This window comes from Heptranchias perlo, unplaced genomic scaffold, assembly GCF_035084215.1.
Source record: "Heptranchias perlo isolate sHepPer1 unplaced genomic scaffold, sHepPer1.hap1 HAP1_SCAFFOLD_921, whole genome shotgun sequence".
NCBI lineage: Eukaryota > Metazoa > Chordata > Chondrichthyes > Hexanchiformes > Hexanchidae > Heptranchias > Heptranchias perlo.
In genome coordinates, this window is record NW_027139962.1 from 53,745 (window position 1) to 74,536 (window position 20,792).

The window sequence follows — 20,792 nt, forward strand, 5'->3', positions numbered from 1 at the left end:
AGCTCTTTCTCGTTCATCCGTGTTAAAAGCAAAGGCGAGGCCCTCGCAGGTAGTGTGTGACCGCGCCGTCGTGGGGGGGTCAGTACTGAGGGAGCGCCGCACCGTCGGAGGGTCGGTACTGAGGGAGCGCCGCACTGTCGGAGGGTCAGTACCGAGGGAGCGCCGCACTGTCGGAGGGTCAGGACCGAGGGAGCGCCGCACTGTCGGATGGTCAGTACCGAGGGAGCGCCGCACTGTCGGAGGGTCAGGACCGAGGGAGCGCCGTACTGTCGGAGGGACGGTACCGAGGGAGCGCCGCACTGTCGGAGGGTCGGTGCTGAGGGAGTGCCGCACTGTCGGAGGGTCGGTGCTGAGGGAGCGCCGCACTGTCGGAGGGTCGGTGCTGAGGGAGCGCCGCACAGTCGGAGGGTCGGTACTGAGGGAGCGCCGCACTGTCGGAGGGTCAGTACTGAGGGAGCGCCGCACTGTCGGAGGGTCGGTACTGAGGGAGCGCCGCACTGTCGGAGGTGCCGTCTTTCGGATGAGACGTTAAACCGAGGGCCCCGTCTGCCCCTCTCAGGTGGGCGTAAAAGCTCCCACGGCCACTATTTGAAGAAGAGCAGGGGGGAGTTCTCCCCGGGGTCCTGGGGCCGATATTTATCCCTCGCCCAACATCACTTTAAAAAAAAAACAGATGATCTGGGTCATTCTCACATTGCTGTTTGTGGGATCTCGCTGTGCGCAAATTGGCTGCCGCGTTTCCCACATTACAACAGCGGCCGCACTTCAAAACATGTCCCTCGTTGGCTGTGAAATGCTTTGGGACGTCCTGAGGTGGTGAAAGGGGCTGGAGAATTGGGAGTCGATCTTTCCTTGCTCTTTGGCACCGATTTAATTTTGGTACTGGGAGATTGAGGGTGAATAACTTGGAGGAGAAAGGATCGTTCTGGTGCCATTAACGCGGAGGATTCACGCCTTCGATCGCTTCGTGACCTTGATCTTCGAAGGCCCCCTCGCTGAATTATCTGGGAATCGGCCCAGAACCCTGGTGGAGGGAGCTGAGAAACTTACGTTCGCTGAGGCCTCGGCCCAGCGTTTCGTTCAACGGCTGACCTCCATTTTGCGTCGGCTTTCGAGCTAAACCTCCATTTTAGGCGCATCTCAAGGCACCGTCCCCACGAAACTCGAAACTGTTTCGACACTCCATTTCTGCTTCGCCCGCCCCCTACTTCCTTGGAAGAGGAACGGACATCAGCCGAGATTATAGGCTCGGGGGCCTTGAGCGGGTCTCGAGGGAGCAGAAGAGGGGATTAGATTAGGTGCGATATTAAAGGGTAGGGGGAGAGTGGGATTAGACTGGGTGGGATATTAAAGGGTACGGGGAGTGAGGGGGAGAGTGGGATTAGACTGGGTGGGATATTAAAGGGTAGGGGAGTGAGGGGGAGAGTGGGATTAGACTGGGTGGGATATTAAAGGGTACGGGGAGTGAGGGGGAAAGTGGGATTAGACTGGGTGGGATATTAAAGGGTAGGGGAGAGAGGGGAGAGTGGGATTAGACTGGGTGGGATATTAAAGGGTACGGGGAGTGAGGGGAGAGTGGGATTAGACTGGGTGGGATATTAAAGGGTACGGGGAGTGAGGGGGAAAGTGGGATTAGACTGGGTGGGATATTAAAGGGTAGGGGAGAGAGGGGAGAGTGGGATTAGACTGGGTGGGATATTAAAGGGTACGGGGAGTGAGTGGGATTAGACTGGGTGGGATATTAAAGGGTACAGGGAGTGAGGGGGAGAGTGGGATTAGACTGGGTGTTACTGGACTAGTAATCCAGAGGGGTACAGTAGTGTAGTGGGTCTGTTACTGGACTAGTAATCCAGAGGGGTACAGTAGTGTAGTGGGTCTGTTACTGGACTAGTAATCCAGAGGGGTCCAGTAGTGTAGTGATTCTGTTACTGGACTAGTAATCCAGAGGGGTCCAGTAGTGTAGTGATTCTGTTACTGGACTAGTAATCCAGAGGGGTACAGTAGTGCAGTGATTCTGTTACTGGACTAGTAATCCAGAGGGGTACAGTAGTGCAGTGATTCTGTTACTGGACTAGTAATCCAGAGGGGTACAGTAGTGTAGTGGGTCTGTTACTGGACTGGTAATCCAGAGGGGTACAGTAGTGTAGTGATTCTGTTACTGGACTAGTAATCCAGAGGGGTACAGTAGTGCAGTGATTCTGTTACTGGACTAGTAATCCAGAGGGGTACAGTAGTGCAGTGATTCTGTTACTGGACTAGTAATCCAGAGGGGTACAGTAGTGTAGTGATTCTGTTACTGGACTAGTAATCCAGAGGGGTACAGTAGTGCAGTGATTCTGTTACTGGACTAGTAATCCAGAGGGGTACAGTAGTGCAGTGATTCTGTTACTGGACTAGTAATCCAGAGGGGTACAGTAGTGTAGTGATTCTGTTACTGGACTAGTAATCCAGAGGGGTACAGTAGTGCAGTGATTCTGTTACTGGACTAGTAATCCAGAGGGGTACAGTAGTGTAGTGGGTCTGTTACTGGACTAGTAATCCAGAGGGGTACAGTAGTGTAGTGATTCTGTTACTGGACTAGTAATCCAGAGGGGTACAGTAGTGTAGTGGGTCTGTTACTGGACTAGTAATCCAGAGGGGTACAGTGGTGTAGTGATTCTGTTACTGGACTAGTAATCCAGAGGGGTACAGTAGTGTAGTGGGTCTGTTACTGGACTAGTAATCCAGAGGGGTACAGTAGTGTAGTGAATCTGTTACTGGACTAGTAATCCAGGAAACGTGCATTCAAATGCAGTTAGAGAATTTGAATTCAGATTTTTAAAAATCTGGAAATGAGAAGCCAGGGTCTGTAAAAGTGACCATGGAACTGTCGTAAAAACCCAACTGGTTCACTGATGTCTCTTTCGGGAAGGAAACCTGCTGTCCTTACCCGGTCTGGGCCTATATGTGACTCCAGTCCCACACCGACGCGCTCGACTCTTAACTGCGCTCAGAATTGGCCAAGCAAGCCCCTGAGTTGTATCAAACACAGTGGTTCAAGAAGGCGGCTCACCACCACTTTCTTCAGGGGCAACTCGGAATGGGCATTAAATGGCGGCCTTGCCAGAGACCCACATCCCCAGAATGAATTTTTGAAGTGGCAATTCGTTGGCCGTGAAGTGTTCGGCGATTGCTTGCGGTGGGATTTAAAATGCTTCATCCTCGAGTTCAAATCCCTCCATGGCCCTCCGAGATCTCTGGGCTCCTCCAGTTCTGGCCTCTTGCGCATCCCCCGATTCCTATCGCTCCACCATTGGCGCGGCCGTGCCTTCAGCTGCCCAGGCCCTCAGCTCTGGAATTCCCTCCCTAAACCTCTCCGCCTCTCTCTCTCTCTCCCTTCAAGACGCTCCTTAAAACCTCCCTCTTTGACCGAGCTTTTGGTCACCTGTCCTAATATCTCCTCATGTGGCTCGGTGTCAAATTATGTCTCATAACATAAGAAGTAGGAGCAGGCCATTCTGCCCCTCGAGCCTGCTCCGCCATTCAATAAGATCATGGCTGATCTTCGATCCCCGTATCCCTTGATTCCCCTAGAGTCCAGAAATCTATCGATCTCAGCCTTGAATATACTCAACGACCGAGCATCCACAGCCCTCTGGGGTAGAGAATTCCAAAGATTCACAACCCTCTGAGTGAAGAAATTCCTCCTCATCTCAGTCTTAAATGGCCGACCCCTATGAAGCGCCTTGGGACGTTTTACTCTGAATGCAAGTTGGAGTACTGTGAGCAGTTCTGGGCACCGCACCTTCGGAAGGACATATTGGCCTTGGAGGGAGTGCAGCGTAGGTTTACCAGAATGATACCCGGACTTCAAGGGTTAAGTTATGAGGGAGAGATTACACAAATTGGGGTTGTATTCTCTGGAGTTTCGAAGGTTAAGGGGTGACCTGATCGAAGTTTATAAGATATTAAGGGGAACAGATAGGGTGAATAGAGAAACTATTTCCGCTGGTTGGGGATTCTAGGAGTCGGGGGCACAGTCTAAAAATTAGAGCCAGACCTTTCAGGAGTGAGATTAGAAAACATTTCTACACACAAAGGGTGGTAGAAGTTTGGAACTCTCTTCCGCAAACGGCAATTGATGCCAGCTCAATTGCTAAATTGAAATCTGAGATTGATAGCTTTTTGGCAACCAAAGGTATTAAGGGATATGGGCCAAAGGCAGGTATATGGAGTTAGATCACAGATCAGCCAATGATCTTATCAAATGGCGGAGCAGGCACGAGGGGCTGAATGGCCTCCTCCTGTTCCTATGATTAGAGGGGAGCCGAGGAGAATTTTTTTTCACCCAGAGGGTGGTGGGGGTCCGGAACTCGCTGCAGATTTCTAGACACAAAAGGCGTCAAGGGGTACGGGGAGAGAGCGGGAATATGGCATTGAGATGGATGGATCAGCCACGATCCTATTGAATGGCGGAGCAGCCTCGAAGGGTCGAATGGCCTGCTCCCGCTCGATGCCCGAAAGGGGTGATGGAGACTCGTTACCCGGACGTGAGCCTGAAGGGCCGTGACCTACGGGGGGGCTGCGGACCGAGTGGCTCTTTCTCGGCCGGCACGGGGCACGATGGGCCGAGTGGCCGCCACCTTCTGTGCCGTAGCTTTCTACGGTAAGGCGTATGATGAGCCTCACCGTCGGCGGTAAGTTGAGGTGAAGGATCTGTTGACCTGTTACTTGGGGGTATGGGTTATTTTGCTGCGATGTCCTTAATTTCACCCCCCCCCCTCATCCCCACCTTAAAGGGGAGTGCAAATTAAAGGGAGTGGCGTTGATTTTTTTTTTGTGCAAACCCAGTCTGCAGAACCCTCCATCTGCCACCCAAGAATTAATTTGGCTGCTTCATCATGGCAGTAATGGTGGGGGTGGTGGAAAGACTACATTTCCCATGAGGCAGCGGGATGGGCGCGCGCGTGCGCACTCGTGGCCTTTGTCCCTGCCTGGGGCGGGTTCTGCCGAATTGCCTGCTGGGTGATGTAGGCACAGCCTGCCGGGAGGGAGCGAGTGGACTACGCCCCCCAGAAGCCTTTGCGGCGCCGACGCATGCGCTGCGCGGCCCCTATCGGTGGGGGGGGCGGCTGCTGATTTGTTGCGGCTGAAAATGGGACCGGCTTTTTAAAAAAATAATAATAATAATAATTCCATCAAGTGGGAAGAACAACAAAAAAAGAATCGCTTTGGGGTTTTTTTTTTAAGGGGATTTAAACTACAGCTCCCCTCAGGCCTCGGGGGTGGTGGGGGCATGAGCGCGGTGCGTTGTGGGAGTTGTAGTGCGGGGCCGCGCAGCCGCGCATGGCGGAGTAGGTTGAAAAAACTACAACTCCCGTCAGGCCTCGGGGGGTGGCGGTGGTTGTGGGAGTTGTAGTGCGGGTCCGCGCAGCCGCACATGGCGGTGTGAGGGGGTTAAACAAAACTACAACTCCCGTCGGGCGGCGCGGCCGCGCCTGCGCAGTGGGAGAGAGAGGGAGGGAGGAGAGGAAGAAGGAGACGGCCGCCATGATGGCGGGGAAAATGGAGACGAGGAGGAGGCCGGAGCGCTGCGAGTGAACGGTGGGCGTCCGCCTCGAAATCAATCAGCGAAAAACCTCGTCCTCCTTTCACACAACGTCGAAGAAAAAGCTTTAAATCAAAAAAAATAAAAAAATTTTTACCTCACGATTTTCTTTCCCCTCCCTCCCTCCCTCCCTCCCCGACCTCGGATTCCTCAACATCGCGGGAGGGGATGATGGCGGCGGCGGTGGATGAGGTAACGGCGGCGGTGGTGGTGGAGGTGATGCCGGCGGCGGCGGCGGTGGTGCTGATGAGGAGAGCCCGCGGATCGGCCCGGCCCTGACCTGACATGGCGCTGAGCCCCGAGGATGAGGAGCAGGAGAGCGGCGCGCAGGTTAATAAAAGGATCGGTCTCCGGGGGGTTTGTCTCGGCGAAATAATATCCAGGAGTTTTAAAAAAAAAACCCTCTTCCCCTCTCTCAATATCATGGAAGTCTGAGGAGAAAGAGTAGGGGGGGTTTGCTGCTGCTCATTAAAGGGCTGCTGCCAAAGTGGGTTGCTGCTGCTCATTAAAGGGCTGCTGCCAAAGTGGGTTGCTGCTGCTACTTTAAAGGGCTGCTGCCAAAGTGGTTGCTGCTGCCCTTTAAAGGGCTGCTGCCAATGTGGTGCTGCTGCTACTTTAAAGGGCTGCTGCCAAAGTGGTGCTGCTACTTAAAGGGCTGCGGCAGAACGCCTGCTACTTAAGTGGCTGCAGACATGACTTAAAGGGCTGCTGCCAAAGTACTGCTGCTACTTGAAAGGGCTGCTACCAAAGGTTGCTGCTGCCATTTAAAGGCCTGCTGCCAAAATGCTGCTGCTGCTACTTGAAAGGGCTGCTGCCAAAGTGGTTGCTGCTGCTACTTTTAAGGGCTGCTGCCAAAGTGGTTGCTGCTGCTACTTTTAAGGGCTGCTGCCAAAGTGGTTGCTGCTGCTAATTAAAGGGCTGCGGCGGAACGCCTGCTACTTAAAGGTGTTGCTACTTAAGTGGCTGCAGACACGACTTAAAGGGCTGCTGCCAAAGTGCTTGCTGCTGCTACTTTAAAGGGCTGCTGCCAAAGTGCTTGCTGCTGCTACTTGAAAGGGCTGCTGCCAAAGTGGTGCTGCTGCTGCTACTTGAAAGGGCTGCTGCCAAAGTGGTGCTGCTGCTACTCTAAAGGGCTGCTGGCCAAAGTGGTGCTGCTGCTACTTTAAAGGGCTGCTGCTAATGTGGTGCTGCTGCTACTTTAAAGGGCTGCTGCCAAAGTGGTGCTGCTACTTAAAGGGCTGCGGCGGAACGCCTGCTACTTAAGTGGCTGCAGACATGACTTAAAGGGCTGCTGCCAAAGTACTGCTGCTACTTTAAAGGGCTGCTGCTGCTACTTGAAAGGGCTGCTACCAAAGGTTGCTGCTGCCATTTAAAGGCCTGCTGCCAAAATGCTGCTGCTGCTACTTGAAAGGGCTGCTGCCAAAGTGGTGCTGCTGCTGCTACTTTAAAGGGCTGCTGCCAAAGTGGTTGTTGCTGCTACTTTTAAGGGCTGCTGCCAAAGTGGTGCTGCTGCTCCTTAAAGGGCTGCTGCCAAAGTGGTGCTACTGCTACTTTAAAGGGCTGCTGCCAAAGTGGTGCTGCTGCTACTTTAAAGGGCTGCTGCCAAAGTGGGTGCTGCTGCTACTTAAAAGGGCTGCTACCAAAGATTGCTGCTGCCAAAATGGTGCTGCTGCTACTTGAAAGGGCTGCTGCTACTTTAAAGAGCTGCTGCCAAAGTGGTTGCTGCTGCTACTTTAAAAGGCTGCTGCCAAAGTGGTTGCTGCTGCTACTTTAAAGGGCTGCTGCCAAAGTGGTTGCTGCTACTTTAAAGGGCTGCTGCCAAAGTGGTTGCTGCTGCTCCTTAAAGGGCTGCTGCCAAAGTGGTGCTGCTGCTACTTTAAATGGCTGCTGCCAAAGTGGGTGCTGCTGCTACTTTGAAGGGCTGCTGCCAAAGTGGTTGCTGCTGCTACTACTTAAAGGGCTGCTGCAGAACACCTGCTACTTAAGTGGCTGCAGACACCAGTTAAAAGGCTGCAGCTAAAGTGGTGCTGCTGCCAAAGTGGTTGCTGCTGCTACTTTAAAGGGCGGCTGCCAAAGTGGTGCTGCTGCTATTTAAAGGGCTGCTGCCAAAGTGGTGCTGCTGCTACTGTGGCAGTGGGGATTGTGGATGCTTTGGTAATAATTTTCCAAAATTCTCTGGACTCGGCAAAGGTCCCGGCAGATTGGAAAACTGCTAATGTAACACCCTTATTTAAAAAGGGTAGTAGGCAGAAGGCTGGAAATTATAGAACAGTTAGCCTAACATCTGTGGTGGGTAAAATTTTGGAGTCTATTATTAAGGAGACAGTAGCAGAACATTTGGATAAACATAATTTAATAGGACAAAGTCAGCATGGCTTTACGAAGGGGAAGTCATGTCTGACAAATTTGCTTGAGTTCTTTGAGGACATAACGTACTGGGTGGATAAAGGGGAACCAGTGGACGTGGTGTATTTAGACTTCCAGAAGGCATTCGACAAGGTGCCACATAAAAGATTATTGCTCAAGATAAGAAATCACTGGATTGGGGGTAATATTCTGGCATGGGTGGAGGACTGGTTATCTAACAGGAAGCAGAGAGTTGGGATAAATGGTTCATTCTCGGACTGGTGGCCAGTGGTGTTCGGCAGGGGTCGGTGCTGGGTCCCCAACTCTTTACAATCTATATTAACGATTTGGAGGAGGGGACCGAGTGTAACATATCAAAGTTTGCAGATGATACAAAGATGGGAGGGAAAGTAGAGAGTGAGGAGGACATAAAAAACCTACAAGGGGATATAGACAGGCTGGGTGAGTGGGCGGAGATTTGGCAGATGCAATACAATATTGGAAAATGTGAGGTTATGCACTTTGGCAGGAAAAATATCAGAGAGCAAGTTATTATCTTGATGGCAAGAGACTGAAAAGTACTTCAGTACAAAGGGATCTGGGGGTCCTAGTGCAAGAAAATCAGAAAGTTAGTATGCAGGTGCAGCAGGTGATCAAGAAGGCCAATGGAATGTTGGCTTTTATTGCTAGGGGGATAGAATATAAAAACAGGGAGGTATTGCTGCAGTTATATAAGGTATTGGTGAGACCGCACCTGGAATACTGCATACAGTTTTGGTGTCCATACTTAAGAAAAGACGTACTTGCTCTCGAGGCAGTACAAAGAAGGTTCACTCAGTTAATCCCGGGGATGAGGGGGCGGACATATGAGGAGAGGTTGAGTAGATTGGGACTCTACTCATTGGAGTTCAGAAGAATGAGAGGCGATCTTATTGAAACATATAAGATTGTGAAGGGGCTTGATCGGGTGGATGCGGTAAGGATGTTCCCAAGGATGGGTGAAACTAGAACTAGGGGGCATAATCTTAGAATAAGGGGCTGCTCTTTCAAAACTGAGATGAGGAGAAACTTCTTCACTCAGAGGGTAGTAGGTCTGTGGAATTTTCTGCCCCAGGAAGCTGTGGAAGCTACATCATTAAATAAATTTAAAACAGAAATAGACCGTTTCCTAGAAGTAAAGGGAATTAGGGGTTATGGGGAGCAGGCAGGAAATTGGACATGAATTTAGATTTGAGGTTAGGATCAGATCAGCCATGATCTTATTAAATGGCGGAGCAGGCTCGAGGGGCCGATTGGCCTACTCCTGCTCCTATTTCTTATGTTCTTATGTACTTAAAAGGCTGCTGCGAAAATGGGTGCTGCTGCCAAAGTGGTTGTTGCTGCTACTTAAAAGGGCTGCTGCTACTTTAAAGGGCTGCGGCGGAACGCCTGCTACTTAAAGGCGTTGCTACTTAAGTGGCTTCAGACACAACTTGAAGGGCTGCAGCTGCTCCGTAAGTGGCTGCTGCTGCCGCCAAAGTGGTGCTGCTGCTACTTAAAGGCCGCAGACACTAAAAAGGCTGCAGCTGCTAAAGTAGTGGTGCTGCTGCTACTTAAAGGGCTGCTGCGGATAGCCTGCTACGTAAGTAGCTGCTGCTGCTACTTAAAGGGCTGCAGACACTACTTAAAATGCTGCAGCTGCTATGTAAGTGGCTGCAGCTGAAGTGGTGCTGCTACTACTTAAAGGGCTGCTGCATAACGCGTGCTACTTAAGTGGCTGCAGACACCACTTAAAAGGCTGCAGCTGCTAAAGTGGTGCTGCAGCAACTTAAGTATCAGGCATTCTGCAGCAGCCCTTTAAGTGGCTGCAGACACTACTTAAAAGGCTGCAGCTAAGGTGGTGCTGCTGCTACTGAAAGGGCTGCTGCGGAACGGCTGCCACTTAAAGGGGTTGCTACTTAAGTGGCTGCTGCCGCTACCTAAGGGGCTGCTGCTGCGGCTTCTTAAAGGGCTACTGCTGCTGCTATTTAAAGGGCTGTTGCTGCTACGAAAGCGGCTGCTGCTGCGGCTTCTTAAAGGGGTTGTTGCTGCTACTTAAGTGGCTGCTGCGGCTTCTTAAAGGGGTTGTTGCCGCTACTTAAGGGGCCGCTGCTTCTACTACTTAAGGGGCTGCTGCTGCTACTTAAGGGGCTGCTGCTGCTGATTTGCTGCCAGCAACTCTCACGGTTGCTGGGAGGGGGAGGGGGAGCTGTGTGGAGAAAAACACGAAACACTGCAAGGTTTGGGGTCAATTTAGACCCAGTGTTCTGGGAAATGTGTTTTTCTTTTTGGAGGGAGGGAATCATTAAGTGTGTGTGTGTCCCCCCACCCCCTGCCATCCAGCCGCTACTGATGTATTGGCACCAGTGATCACCCCCTTCTAAGCTCAGCAGGGGGCGTTGGTGGAAATAAATCAGCCCTGGTGGCAGGATCGTGGCATGAGCTGTGACGCCCCTGCAGGCGAATAGCCCAGCAAGATCACTTAATACCAGCCCTCTCCGAATCTTCAACACGTCTACACACGAGGGGGGGGAGGGGGATTTGCAATGTGCTTGTTCTGTGCATGTGTTTGGGGGGGAGGGAATTTGTTGGCAATTACTCTCTGACTGTCCCTCCCCAACTCTTGCACGCAAACTTGCACTTGAAAGCCGTGAGAAGGCGTGAATCTGTCCTTCTGAAACCCCTTGGGCGGGTTTTGTTTTGAAGCTTATGCTTAAGAGAGGGTCGTGGGGGGAGGTGTGAGCAGCTACAATGAAAAGAGGCGAGACTGAGACAATCCAGAAGCCTGGAGATTGCTGGGAGACTGAGGGAGCTGAGGAGTTACCTCCAGGGACAGGACAAAGAGTATTGATTTCAGCACGGGGGAAGAGGGAGAGAGTGGGGACAGGTAGGATTTAGAAATTCACCACCTCAGGACGTCCCAAAGCGTTCCTCAGTCAACAAAGTACTTTTTTTTTGAAGTGTAGTCACTGTTGTAATGTAGGAAAGGCAGCAACCAATGTGTGCACAGCAAGATCCCACAAACAATGTGACAGCGACCAGATAATCTTTTTTTTAGTGATGTTGGTTAAGGGATAAATATTGGCCCCAGGACACCGGGGAGAACTCCCCCCTGCTCTTCTTCCAATAGTGGCCGTGGGATCTTTTATGCCCACCTGAGAGGGGCAGACGGGGCCCTCGGTTTAATGCCTCATCCAAAAGATGGCATCTCCGACAGTGCGGCGCTCCCTCTGTACTGCCCGCCGAGAGTGCGGCGCTCCCTCAGTACCGTCCCTCCGACGGTGCGGTGCTCCCTCAGCACCGACCCTCCGACGGTGCGGCGCTCCCTCAGCACCGACCCTCCGACGGTGCGGCGCTCCCTCAGCACCGACCCTCCGACGGTGCGGCGCTCCCTCAGCACCGACCCTCCGACGGTGCGGCGCTCCCTCAGCACCGACCCTCCGACGGTGCGGCGCTCCCTCAGCACCGACCCTCCGACAGTGCGGCGCTCCCTCAGCACCGACCCTCCGACAGTGCGGCACTCCTCAGCACCAACCCTCCGACAGTGCGGCGCTCCCTCAGCACCGACCCTCCGACAGTGCGGCGCTCCCTCAGTACCGGCAACCGGGAGTGTCGGCCTGGATTATGGGGCTCGAGTCTCTGGACTGGGGTTTGAACCCACGACCTTTTGACTTGGAGGGGAGAGACATACCAACGGAGCCGAGGCTGACAACTTGGAGGGCTTGTATGCTGTCTCCTCTCCAGTAAACACCTATCATCCAACCCCCCCTGCCCTTCTGAACTCGCCAGGCTCCCTTGATGTACTCCCGGGGACCCCCTGTAAACACTGACACACTCCCCGGGGACCCCCTGTAAATACTGACACACTCCCGGGGACCCCCTGTAAATACTGACACACTCCCCGGGGACCCCCTGTAAATACTGACACACTCCTGGGGACCCCTTGTAAACACTGACACACTCCCGGGGACCCCCTGTAAATACTGACACACTCCCGGGGACCCCCTGTAAACACTGACACACTCCCGGGGACCTCCTGTAAATACTGACACACTCCCGGGGACCCCCTGTAAACACTGACACACTCCCCGGGGACCCCCTGTAAATACTGACACACTCCCGGGGACCCCCTGTAAATACTGACACACTCCCGGGGACCCCCTGTAAATACTGACACACTCCCGGGGACCCCCTGTAAATACTGACACACTCCCGGGGACCCCCTGTAAATACTGACACACTCCCGGGGACCCCCTGTAAATACTGACACACTCCCGGGGACCCCCTGTAAATACTGACACACTCCCCGGGGACCCCCTGTAAATACTGACACACTCCCGGGGACCCCCTATAAATACTGACACACTCCCGGGGACTCTCTGCAAATACCAACACACTCCTGGGGACCCCCTGTAAATACTGACACAATCCCGGGGACTCCCTGCAAATGGTGACACACTCCCGGGGACACCCTGTAAATACGGACACATTCCCAGGGACCCCCTGTAAATACGGACACATTCCCAGGGACCCCCTGTAAATACGGACACATTCCCAGGGACCCCCTGTAAATACTGACACACACCCGGGGACTCCCTGTAAATACTGACACACTCCCGGGGACTCCCTGTAAATACTGACACACTCCCGGGGACCCCCTGTAAATACTGACACACACCGGGGGACTCCCTGTAAATACTGACACACTCCCGGGGACTCCCTGTAAATACTGACACACGTCAGGGGACCCCCTGTAAATACTGACACACTCCCGGGGACTCCCTGTAAATACTGACACACTCCTGGGGACCCCCTGTAAATACTGACACACTCCTGGGGACCCCCTGTAAATACCGACACACTCCCGGGGACCCCCTGTAAATACTGACACACTCCCGGGGACACTCTGTAGATACTGACACACTCCCGGGGACCCTCTGTAAATACTGACACACTCCCGGGGACCCCCTGTAAATGCTGATACGCTCCTGGTGACTCACTGTGAATACTGACACACTCCCAGGGACCCTGTGTAAATATTGACACACTCCCGGGGACTCCCTATAAATACTGACACGCTCCCGGGACAGGGGGTGGGTGTAACAGAGAGACTGTGAGTCCAGTACTGTACTGGGGATTGGGGACAGGGGGTGGGTGTGACGGAGAGACTGTGAGTCCAGTACTGTAGTGGGGATTGGGAACAGGGGGTGGGTGTGATGGAGACTATGGTTTAAGTCTCTCTTTCGTTCCTGGACTCAGGACTGGTTCAAGGGGTTGGTTAATGGTCTGTCCGGGCGTCCATGCTCCACACGAGCCACCTCCCTCTCTACTTCATCTCGTCCGATCAGGATGGGTGATGAGGCCGCCTCTTAAATTTTCTGTTTCCCTGCTCAACCCCCCCACGTCATTTCCTGCTGACTCGTTCAAGGTGAACCGCTGAATTTGTCCGATTAATACTCCCCCCCCCACCTCCCCCACAATGCAGCTGGCTGGCTCCTAGAATACTTTGTTTCTGGAGCCTGCCTGCCTTCTGAGGTTTGACTCCAGACCTGGAAACGTTCCACTAGTTTCACCGATCGGGGCTTCATTTTCCCCCCGAGTTTCTTTTAAACAACCCCGCCGCCCCCCTGTCGGATAAACCCATCGGTCAGTCGCCCAGTCCTCGTTCGCGAGCCCGAGTGGTGAGTGAGGGCTGATTATTCGACTGTGGGGGGCATCACAGTCCATCCGGATCCTGGTCAGACGCGGGTCTGCTGACCAGCAACCGGGGTTGGGGTCGTTCACTGCAGCCCCTTTATCGACCTCCGGACGTCCCAAAGTGCTTCACGGCCAATTAAGTACTTTCGAAGCGCAGTCACTGTTGTAATGTAGGGAAACTGCAGAAGCCAATTTGCGCACAGCAAGATCCCACAAAATGCAACATGATAACGACCCAGACAAACTGTTTTTTAGTGACGTTGGTTGAGCGATAAATATCGGCCCCAGGGCACCGGGGAGAACTCCCCCCTGCTCTTTTTCCAATGGTGGCCGTGGGATCTTTTACGTCCACCCGAGAGGGCAGATGGGGCCCTCGGTTTAATCTCTCACATGAAAGACGGCACCTCCGACAGTGCAGCGCTCCCTCAGTACCGACCCTCCGACAGTGCGGCGCTCCCTCAGTACCGACCCTCCGACAGTGCGGCTCTCCCTCAGTTCTGACAGTGCGGCGCTCCCTCAGTACCGACCCTCCGACAGTGCAGCGCTCCCTCAGTACCGACCCTCCGACAGTGCAGCGCTCCCTCAGTACCGACCCTCCGACAGTGCAGCGCTCCCTCAGTACTGACCCTCCGACAGTGCGGCGCTCCCTCAGTACTGCCCCTCCGACAGTGCGGCGCTCCCTCAGTACTGCCCCTCCGACAGTGCGGCGCTCCCTCAGTACTGCCCCTCCGACAGTGCGGCGCTCCCTCAGTACTGCCCCTCCGACAGTGCGGCGCTCCCTCAGTACTGCCCCTCCGACAGTGCGGCGCTCCCTCAGTACCGACCCTCCGACAGTGCGGCCCTCCCTCAGTACTGACCCTCCGACAGTGTGGCACTCCCTCAGTACTGACCCTCCGACAGTGCTGCGCTCCCTCAGTACTGACCCTCCGACAGTGCGGCGCTCCCTCAGTACCGACCCTCCGACAGCGCAGCGCTCCCTCAGTACTGACCCTCCGACAGCGCGGCGCTCCCTCAGTACTGACCCTCCGACAGTGCGGCGCTCCCTGAATACTGCCGATGGACCCTTGGCCTTTCCTGCTCTGTGTGCATGTCCTTGTGTTCCTGCTAACTCCTGCTTTCCGTTTTCAGTCCAAGGCCAAGGCAAAGTCTAAAGCACCAATGTCCTCGGGACCAAAGGTTTCCTCCAGCAAGGCAGCGAGCGGGGCTCGCAGACGCAGAACGCGCTGCCGTAAGTGCGATGCCTGCCAGCGGACCGAGTGCGGGGAGTGCCACTTCTGCAAGGACATGAAGAAGTTCGGGGGCCCCGGGCGCATGAAGCAGTCGTGCCTTCTCCGGCAGTGTACAGCGGTGAGTGGCGCTCGAACGGGGACTGATGCAAAGTAAAGCTCCCTCTACACCGTCCCGTCCAACACTCCAGGGCAGGTACAGGGTGAGATACAGAGTAAAGCTCCCTCTACATTGTCCCATCAAACACTCCCAGGGTCAGGTACAGGGTTAGATACAGAGTAAAGCTCCCTCTACACTGTCCCGTCAAACACTCCCAGGGCAGGTACAGGGTCAGATACAGAGTAAAGCTCCTCTACACTGTCCCATCAAACACTCCCAGGGCAGGTACAGGGTTAGATGCAGAGTAAAGCTCCCTCTACACTGTCCCATCAAACACTCCCAGGGCAGGTACAGAGTTAGATACAGAGTAAAGCTCCCTCTACACTGTCCCATCAAACACTCCCAGGGCAGGTACAGGGTTAGATACAGAGTAAAGCTCCCTCTACACTGTCCCATCAAACACTCCCAGGACAGGCACAGGTTAGATACAGAGTAAAGCTCCCTCTACACTGTCCCGTCAAACACTCCCAGGGCAGGTACAGGGTTAGATACAGAGTAAAGCTCCCTCTACACTGTCCCGTCAAACACTCCCAGGGCTGGTACAGGGTTAGATACAGAGTAAAGCTCCCTCTACACTGTCCCGTCAAACACTCCCAGGGCAGGTACAGGGTATATACAGAGTAAAGCTCCCTCTAACACTGTCCCGTCAAACACTCCCAGGGCAGGTACAGGGTTAGATACAGAGTAAAGCTCCCTCTACACTGTCCCGTCAAACACTCCCAGGGCTGGTACAGGGTTAGATACAGAGTAAAGCTCCCACTGCCGTCAAACGTCCCTTTGCATCATTTCGAGAGACCAGTTCGTGCCTCCGTACCCGGCCCCTGACTGACTTGTGTGTGTGTCTGTCTCTCTCTCTCTCTGTCCCTGACCGTTTCAGCCCGTGCTACCTCATACGGCGGTCTGCCTGATGTGCGGGGAAGCGGGGAAGGAGGAGTCGGTGGAGGGGGAGGCCGAGAAGTTCAACCTCTCCCTGATGGAGTGCACCATCTGCAACGAGATTGTCCACCCTGGCTGCCTGAAGGTGAGTATCCCGCACCCATCGGGGGGAGGGGGGGGGTGTGGAGCCGTCGGGGGGAGGGGATGGGGAGCCCGTCCGGGGGAGGGGGAATGGGGAGCCCGTCCGGGGGGAGGGGGATGGGGAGCACGTCCGGGGGAGGGGGGATGGGGAGCCCGTCAGTGGGAGGGGGATGGGGAGCCCGTCAGTGGGAGGGGGATGGGGAGCCCGTCCAGAGGAGAGGGATGGGGGAGGCCCGTCCGGGGGAGGGGGATGGGGAGCCCGTCAGGGGGAGGGGGATGGGGAGCCCGTCAGTGGGAGGGGGATGGTGAGCCCGTCCGGGGGAGGGGGATGGGGAGCCCGTCCGGGGGAGGGGATGGGGAGCCCGTCCGGGGGAGGGGGATGGGGAGCCCGTCAGTGGGAGGGGGATGGGGAGCCCGTCCGGGGGAGGGGAATGGGGGAGCCCGTCAGTGGGAGGGGGATGGGAGCCCGTCCGGGGGAGGGGGATGGGGAGCCCGTCCGGGGGGAGGGGGATGGGGAGCCCGTCAGTGGGAGGGGGATGGGGAGCCCCGTCCGGGGAGGGGGATGGGGAGCCCGTCAGTGGGAGGGGGATGGGGAGCCCGTCAGTGGGAGGGGGATGGGGAGCCCGTCCGGGGGAGGGGGATGGGGGAGCCCGTCAGTGGGAGGGGGATGGGGAGCCCGTCAGTGGGAGGGGGATGGTGAGCCCGTCCGGGGGAGGGGGATGGGGAGCCCGTCCGGGGGGAGGGGGATGGGGAGCCCGTCCGGGGGAGGGGGATGGGGAGCCCGTCAGTGGGAGGGGGATGGGGAGCCCGTCCGGGGGAGGGGAATGGGGAGCCCGTCAGTGGGAGGGGGATGGGGAGCCCGTCCGGGGGGAGGGGGATGGGGAGCCCGTCCGGGGGGAGGGGGATGGGGAGCCCGTCAGTGGGAGGGGGATGGGGAGCCCGTCCGGGGGGAGGGGGATGGGGAGCCCGTCAGTGGGAGGGGGGATGGGGAGCCCGTCAGTGGGAGGGGGATGGGGAGCCCGTCCGGGGGAGGGGGATGGGGAGCCCGTCAGTGGGAGGGGGATGGGGAGCCCGTCAGTGGGAGGGGGATGGTGAGCTCGTCCAGGGGAGAGGGATGGGGAGCCCGTCCGGGGGAGGGGGATGGGGAGCCCGTCCAGGGGAGGGGGATGGGGAGCCCGTCGGGGGGGGAGGGGAATGGGGAGGCCCGTCGGGGGAGGGGCATGGGGAGCCCGTCCGGGGGGAGGGGGATGGGGGAGCCCGTCCGGGGGAGGGGGATGGGGAGCCCGTCCGGGGGAGGGGCATGGGGAGCCCGTCGGGGGGGAGGGGAATGGGGAGCCCGTCGGGGGGAGGGCGATGGGGAGCCCGTCGGGGGAGGGGCATGGGGAGCCCGTCGGGGGGAGGGCGATGGGGAGCCTGTCGGGGGGAGGGCGATGGGGGAGCCCGTCGGGGGGGAGGGCGATGGGGAGCCCGTCGGGGGAGGGGAGCATGGGGAGCCCGTCGGGGGGAGGGCGATGGGGAGCCTGTCGGGGGGAGGGCGATGGGGGAGCCCGTCGGGGGGAGGGGCATGGGGAGCCCGTCGGGGGGAGGGCGATGGGGAGCCTGTCGGGGGGAGGGCGATGGGGAGCCCGTCGGGGGAGGGGCATGGGGAGCCCGTCGGGGGGAGGGCGATGGGGAGCCTGTCGGGGGGGAGGGGCGATGGGGAGGCCCGTCGGGGGGAGGGCGATGGGGAGCCCGTCGGGGGGAGGGCGATGGGGAGCCCGTCGGGGGGGGAGGGGGGATGGGGAGCCCGTCGGGGGAGGGGATTGGGGAGCCCGTTTCCCCGCTCTCTCTCTCCCCTTGGGGCCCGTTTCCCCTCTCTCTCGCTCTCTCTCTCCCTCCCTGGGGCCCGCTTCCCCGCGCTCTCTCTCTCCCTGAAGCCCGTTTCCCCCGCTCTCTCTCTCTCTCTCTCTCTCCCTCCCTGGGGCCCCGTTTCCCCGCTCTCTCTCTCTCTCTCTCTCTCTCCCCCTCCCTGGGGCCCGTTTCCCCGCTCTCTCTCTCTCTCTCCCTCCCTCCCTGGGGCCCGTTTCCCCACTCTCTCTCTCCTGGGGCCCGTTTCCCCTCTCTCTCTCCTTGGGGCCCGTTTCCCCCCCCCTCTCTCTCTCTCCCCCTCCCTGGGGCCCGTTTCCCCCCTCTCTCTCTCTCTCTCCCTGGGGCCCGTTTCCCCGCTCTCTCTCTCTCTCTCTCTCTCTCTCTCTCTCCCTGGGGCCCGTTTTCCCCCCTCTCTCTCTCTCTCCCTGGGGCCCGTTTCCCTCCCCCTCTCTCTCTCTCCCCCTCCCTGGGGGCCCCGTTTCCCCTCTCTCTCTCTCTCCCCCCTCTCTGGGGCCGTTCTCCCCGCTCTCTCTCTCCCTCCCCGGGGCCTGTTTCCCTGCTCTCTCTCTCTCTCTCTTTCTCTCCCTGAAGCCCGTTTCCCCGCTCTCTCTCTCTCTCTCCCTCCCTGGGGCCCGTTTCCCCGCTCTCTCTCTCTCTCTCCCTCCCTCCCTGGGGCCCGTTTCCCCTCTCTCTCTCTCTCTCTCTCTGCCTCCCTGGGGCCCGTTTCCTCTCTCTCTCTCTCTCTCTCTCTCTCCCTGGGGCCCGTTTCCCCCCCCCCTCTCTCTCTCCACCACTCCCTGGGCCCGTTTCCCCCCCCCTCTCTCTCTCTCCCCCTCCCTGGGGCCCATTTCCCCTCTCTCTCGCTCTCTCTCTCTCCCTCCCTGGGGCCCGTTTCCCCGCTCTCTCTCTCTTTCTCTCTCTCTCCCTGGGGCCCATTTCCCCTCTCTCTCTCTCTCTCTCTCTCCCTGGGGCCCGTTTCCCCCGCTCTCTCTCTCTCCCTCTCCCTCCCTGGGGCCCGTTTCCTCTCTCTCTCTCTCTCCCCTCTTGATGGAACCCCTTGCCCCGCTCTCCCCTCTCGATGGGACCCCTTTCCCCGCTCTCCCCTCTCGATGGGACCCCTATCCCCGCTCTCCCCCTCTCGATGGAACCCCTATCCCCCGCTCTCCCCTCTCGATGGAACCCCTTTCCCCGCTTCCCCTCTCGATGGGACCCCTATCCCCCGCTCTCCCCTCTCGATGGAACCCCTATCCCTGCTCTCCCCTCTCGATGGGACCCCTTTCCCCGCTCTCCCCTCTCGATGGGACCCCTATCCCCGCCCTCCCCTCTCGATGGGACCCCTTTCCCCACTCTCTCCTCTTGATGGAACCCCTTGCCCCACTCTCCCCTCTCGATGGGACCCCTATCCCCGCTCTCCCCTCTCGATGGGACCCCTATCCTCACTCTCTCCCCTCTCGATGGGACCCCTCTCCCCTCTCGATGGGACCCCTTTCCCCGCTCTCCCCCTCTCGATGGGACCCCTCTCCCCCCTCGATGGGACCCCCTATCCCCACTCTCTCCCCTCTCGATGGGACCCTTTCCCCACTCTCTCCCCTCTCGATGGACCCCTTTCCCCCGCTCTCCCCTCTCGATGGGACCCCCTCTCCCCCTCGATGGGACCCCTATCCCCACTCTCTCCCCTCTCGATGGGACCCCTTTCCCCACTCTCTCCCCTCTCGATGGGACCCCTTTCCCCACTCTCCCCTCTCGATGGGACCCTTCCTTTCCCCACTCTCTCCCCTCTCGATGGGACCCCTTTCCCCACTCTCTCCCCTCTCGATGGGACCCCTCTCCCCGCTCTCCCCTCTCGATGGGACCCCTTTCCTCGCCCTCCCCTCTCGATGGGGACCCTCTCCCCGCCCCTCCCTCTCGATGGGACCCCTCTCCCCGCCCTCCCCTCTTGATGGGACCCCTCTCCCCGCCCTCCCCTCTCGATGGGACCCTCTCACCCACTCTCTCCTCCTGGTGCTCGCTGACTCTCGCTCTCTTCCAGGTGTGCGTGACGGAGGGCGTCATCAACGACGAGATTCCCAACTGCTGGAGTGTCCCAAGTGCCACCAGGAAGGCAAATCCGGGAAGGTAAGCAGCATCTTTCTATCCCCTTGTCGTTACCCCTCCCCACCCCGTGCACCTGTACCCCAGCCCGATCACCACTGTCTCGGGGGGAGAGGGGGTGATGACCGGACACTGTCTCAGGGGAGAGGGGGTGATGACCGGATACTGTCCCAGGGGAGAGGGGGGTGTCTGAATACTGTCTCGGGGAAGAGGGGGTCATGTCTGGATACTGTCTCGGGGAAGAGGGGGGTGATGACCGGATACTGTCTCGGGGGAGAGGGGGTGATGTCTGGATACTGTCTCGGGGGAGAGGGGGGTGACTGGATACTGTCTCGGGGGAGAGGGGGTGACTGGATACTGTCTCGGGGGAGAGGGGGTGACTGGATACTGTCTCGGGGGAGAGGGGGTGACTGGATACTGTCTCGGGGGAGAGGGGGTGACTGGATACTGTCTCGGGGGAGAGGGGGGTGACTGGATACTGTCTCGGGGGAGAGGGGGTGATGTCTGGATACTGTCCCGGGGGAGAGGGGGTGATGTCTGGATACTGTCTCGGGGAAGAGGGGGTGATGACCAGATACTGTCCCGGGGGAGAGGGGGTGATGTCTGGATACTGTCCCGGGGGAGAGGGGGTGACTGGATACTGTCTCGGGGGAGAGGGGGTGATGTCTGGATACTGTCTCGGGGGAGAGGGGGTGACTGGATACTGTCTCGGGGGAGAGGGGGGTGATGTCTGGATACTGTCTCGGGGGAGAGGGGGGGGTGTCTGGATACTGTCTCGGGGGAGAGGGGGTGTCTGGATACA

General features: G+C 57.5%; 1 protein-coding gene across 1 annotated transcript; it reads left to right on the forward strand.

The window, feature by feature from the left end:
- Nucleotides 1-5,481: 5,481 nt before the first annotated feature.
- On the forward strand, nucleotides 5,482-20,014 carry LOC137319892 (F-box/LRR-repeat protein 19-like; the record flags this gene model as incomplete). The annotated part of the gene is made up of 4 exons (XM_067981787.1): nucleotides 5,482-5,917; nucleotides 14,777-14,995; nucleotides 15,912-16,055; nucleotides 19,929-20,014. Coding segments are annotated over exons 1-4 (494 nt in total), but the record flags the coding sequence as incomplete, so codon positions are not given.
- Between the last annotated feature and the right edge of the window lie 778 nt (nucleotides 20,015-20,792).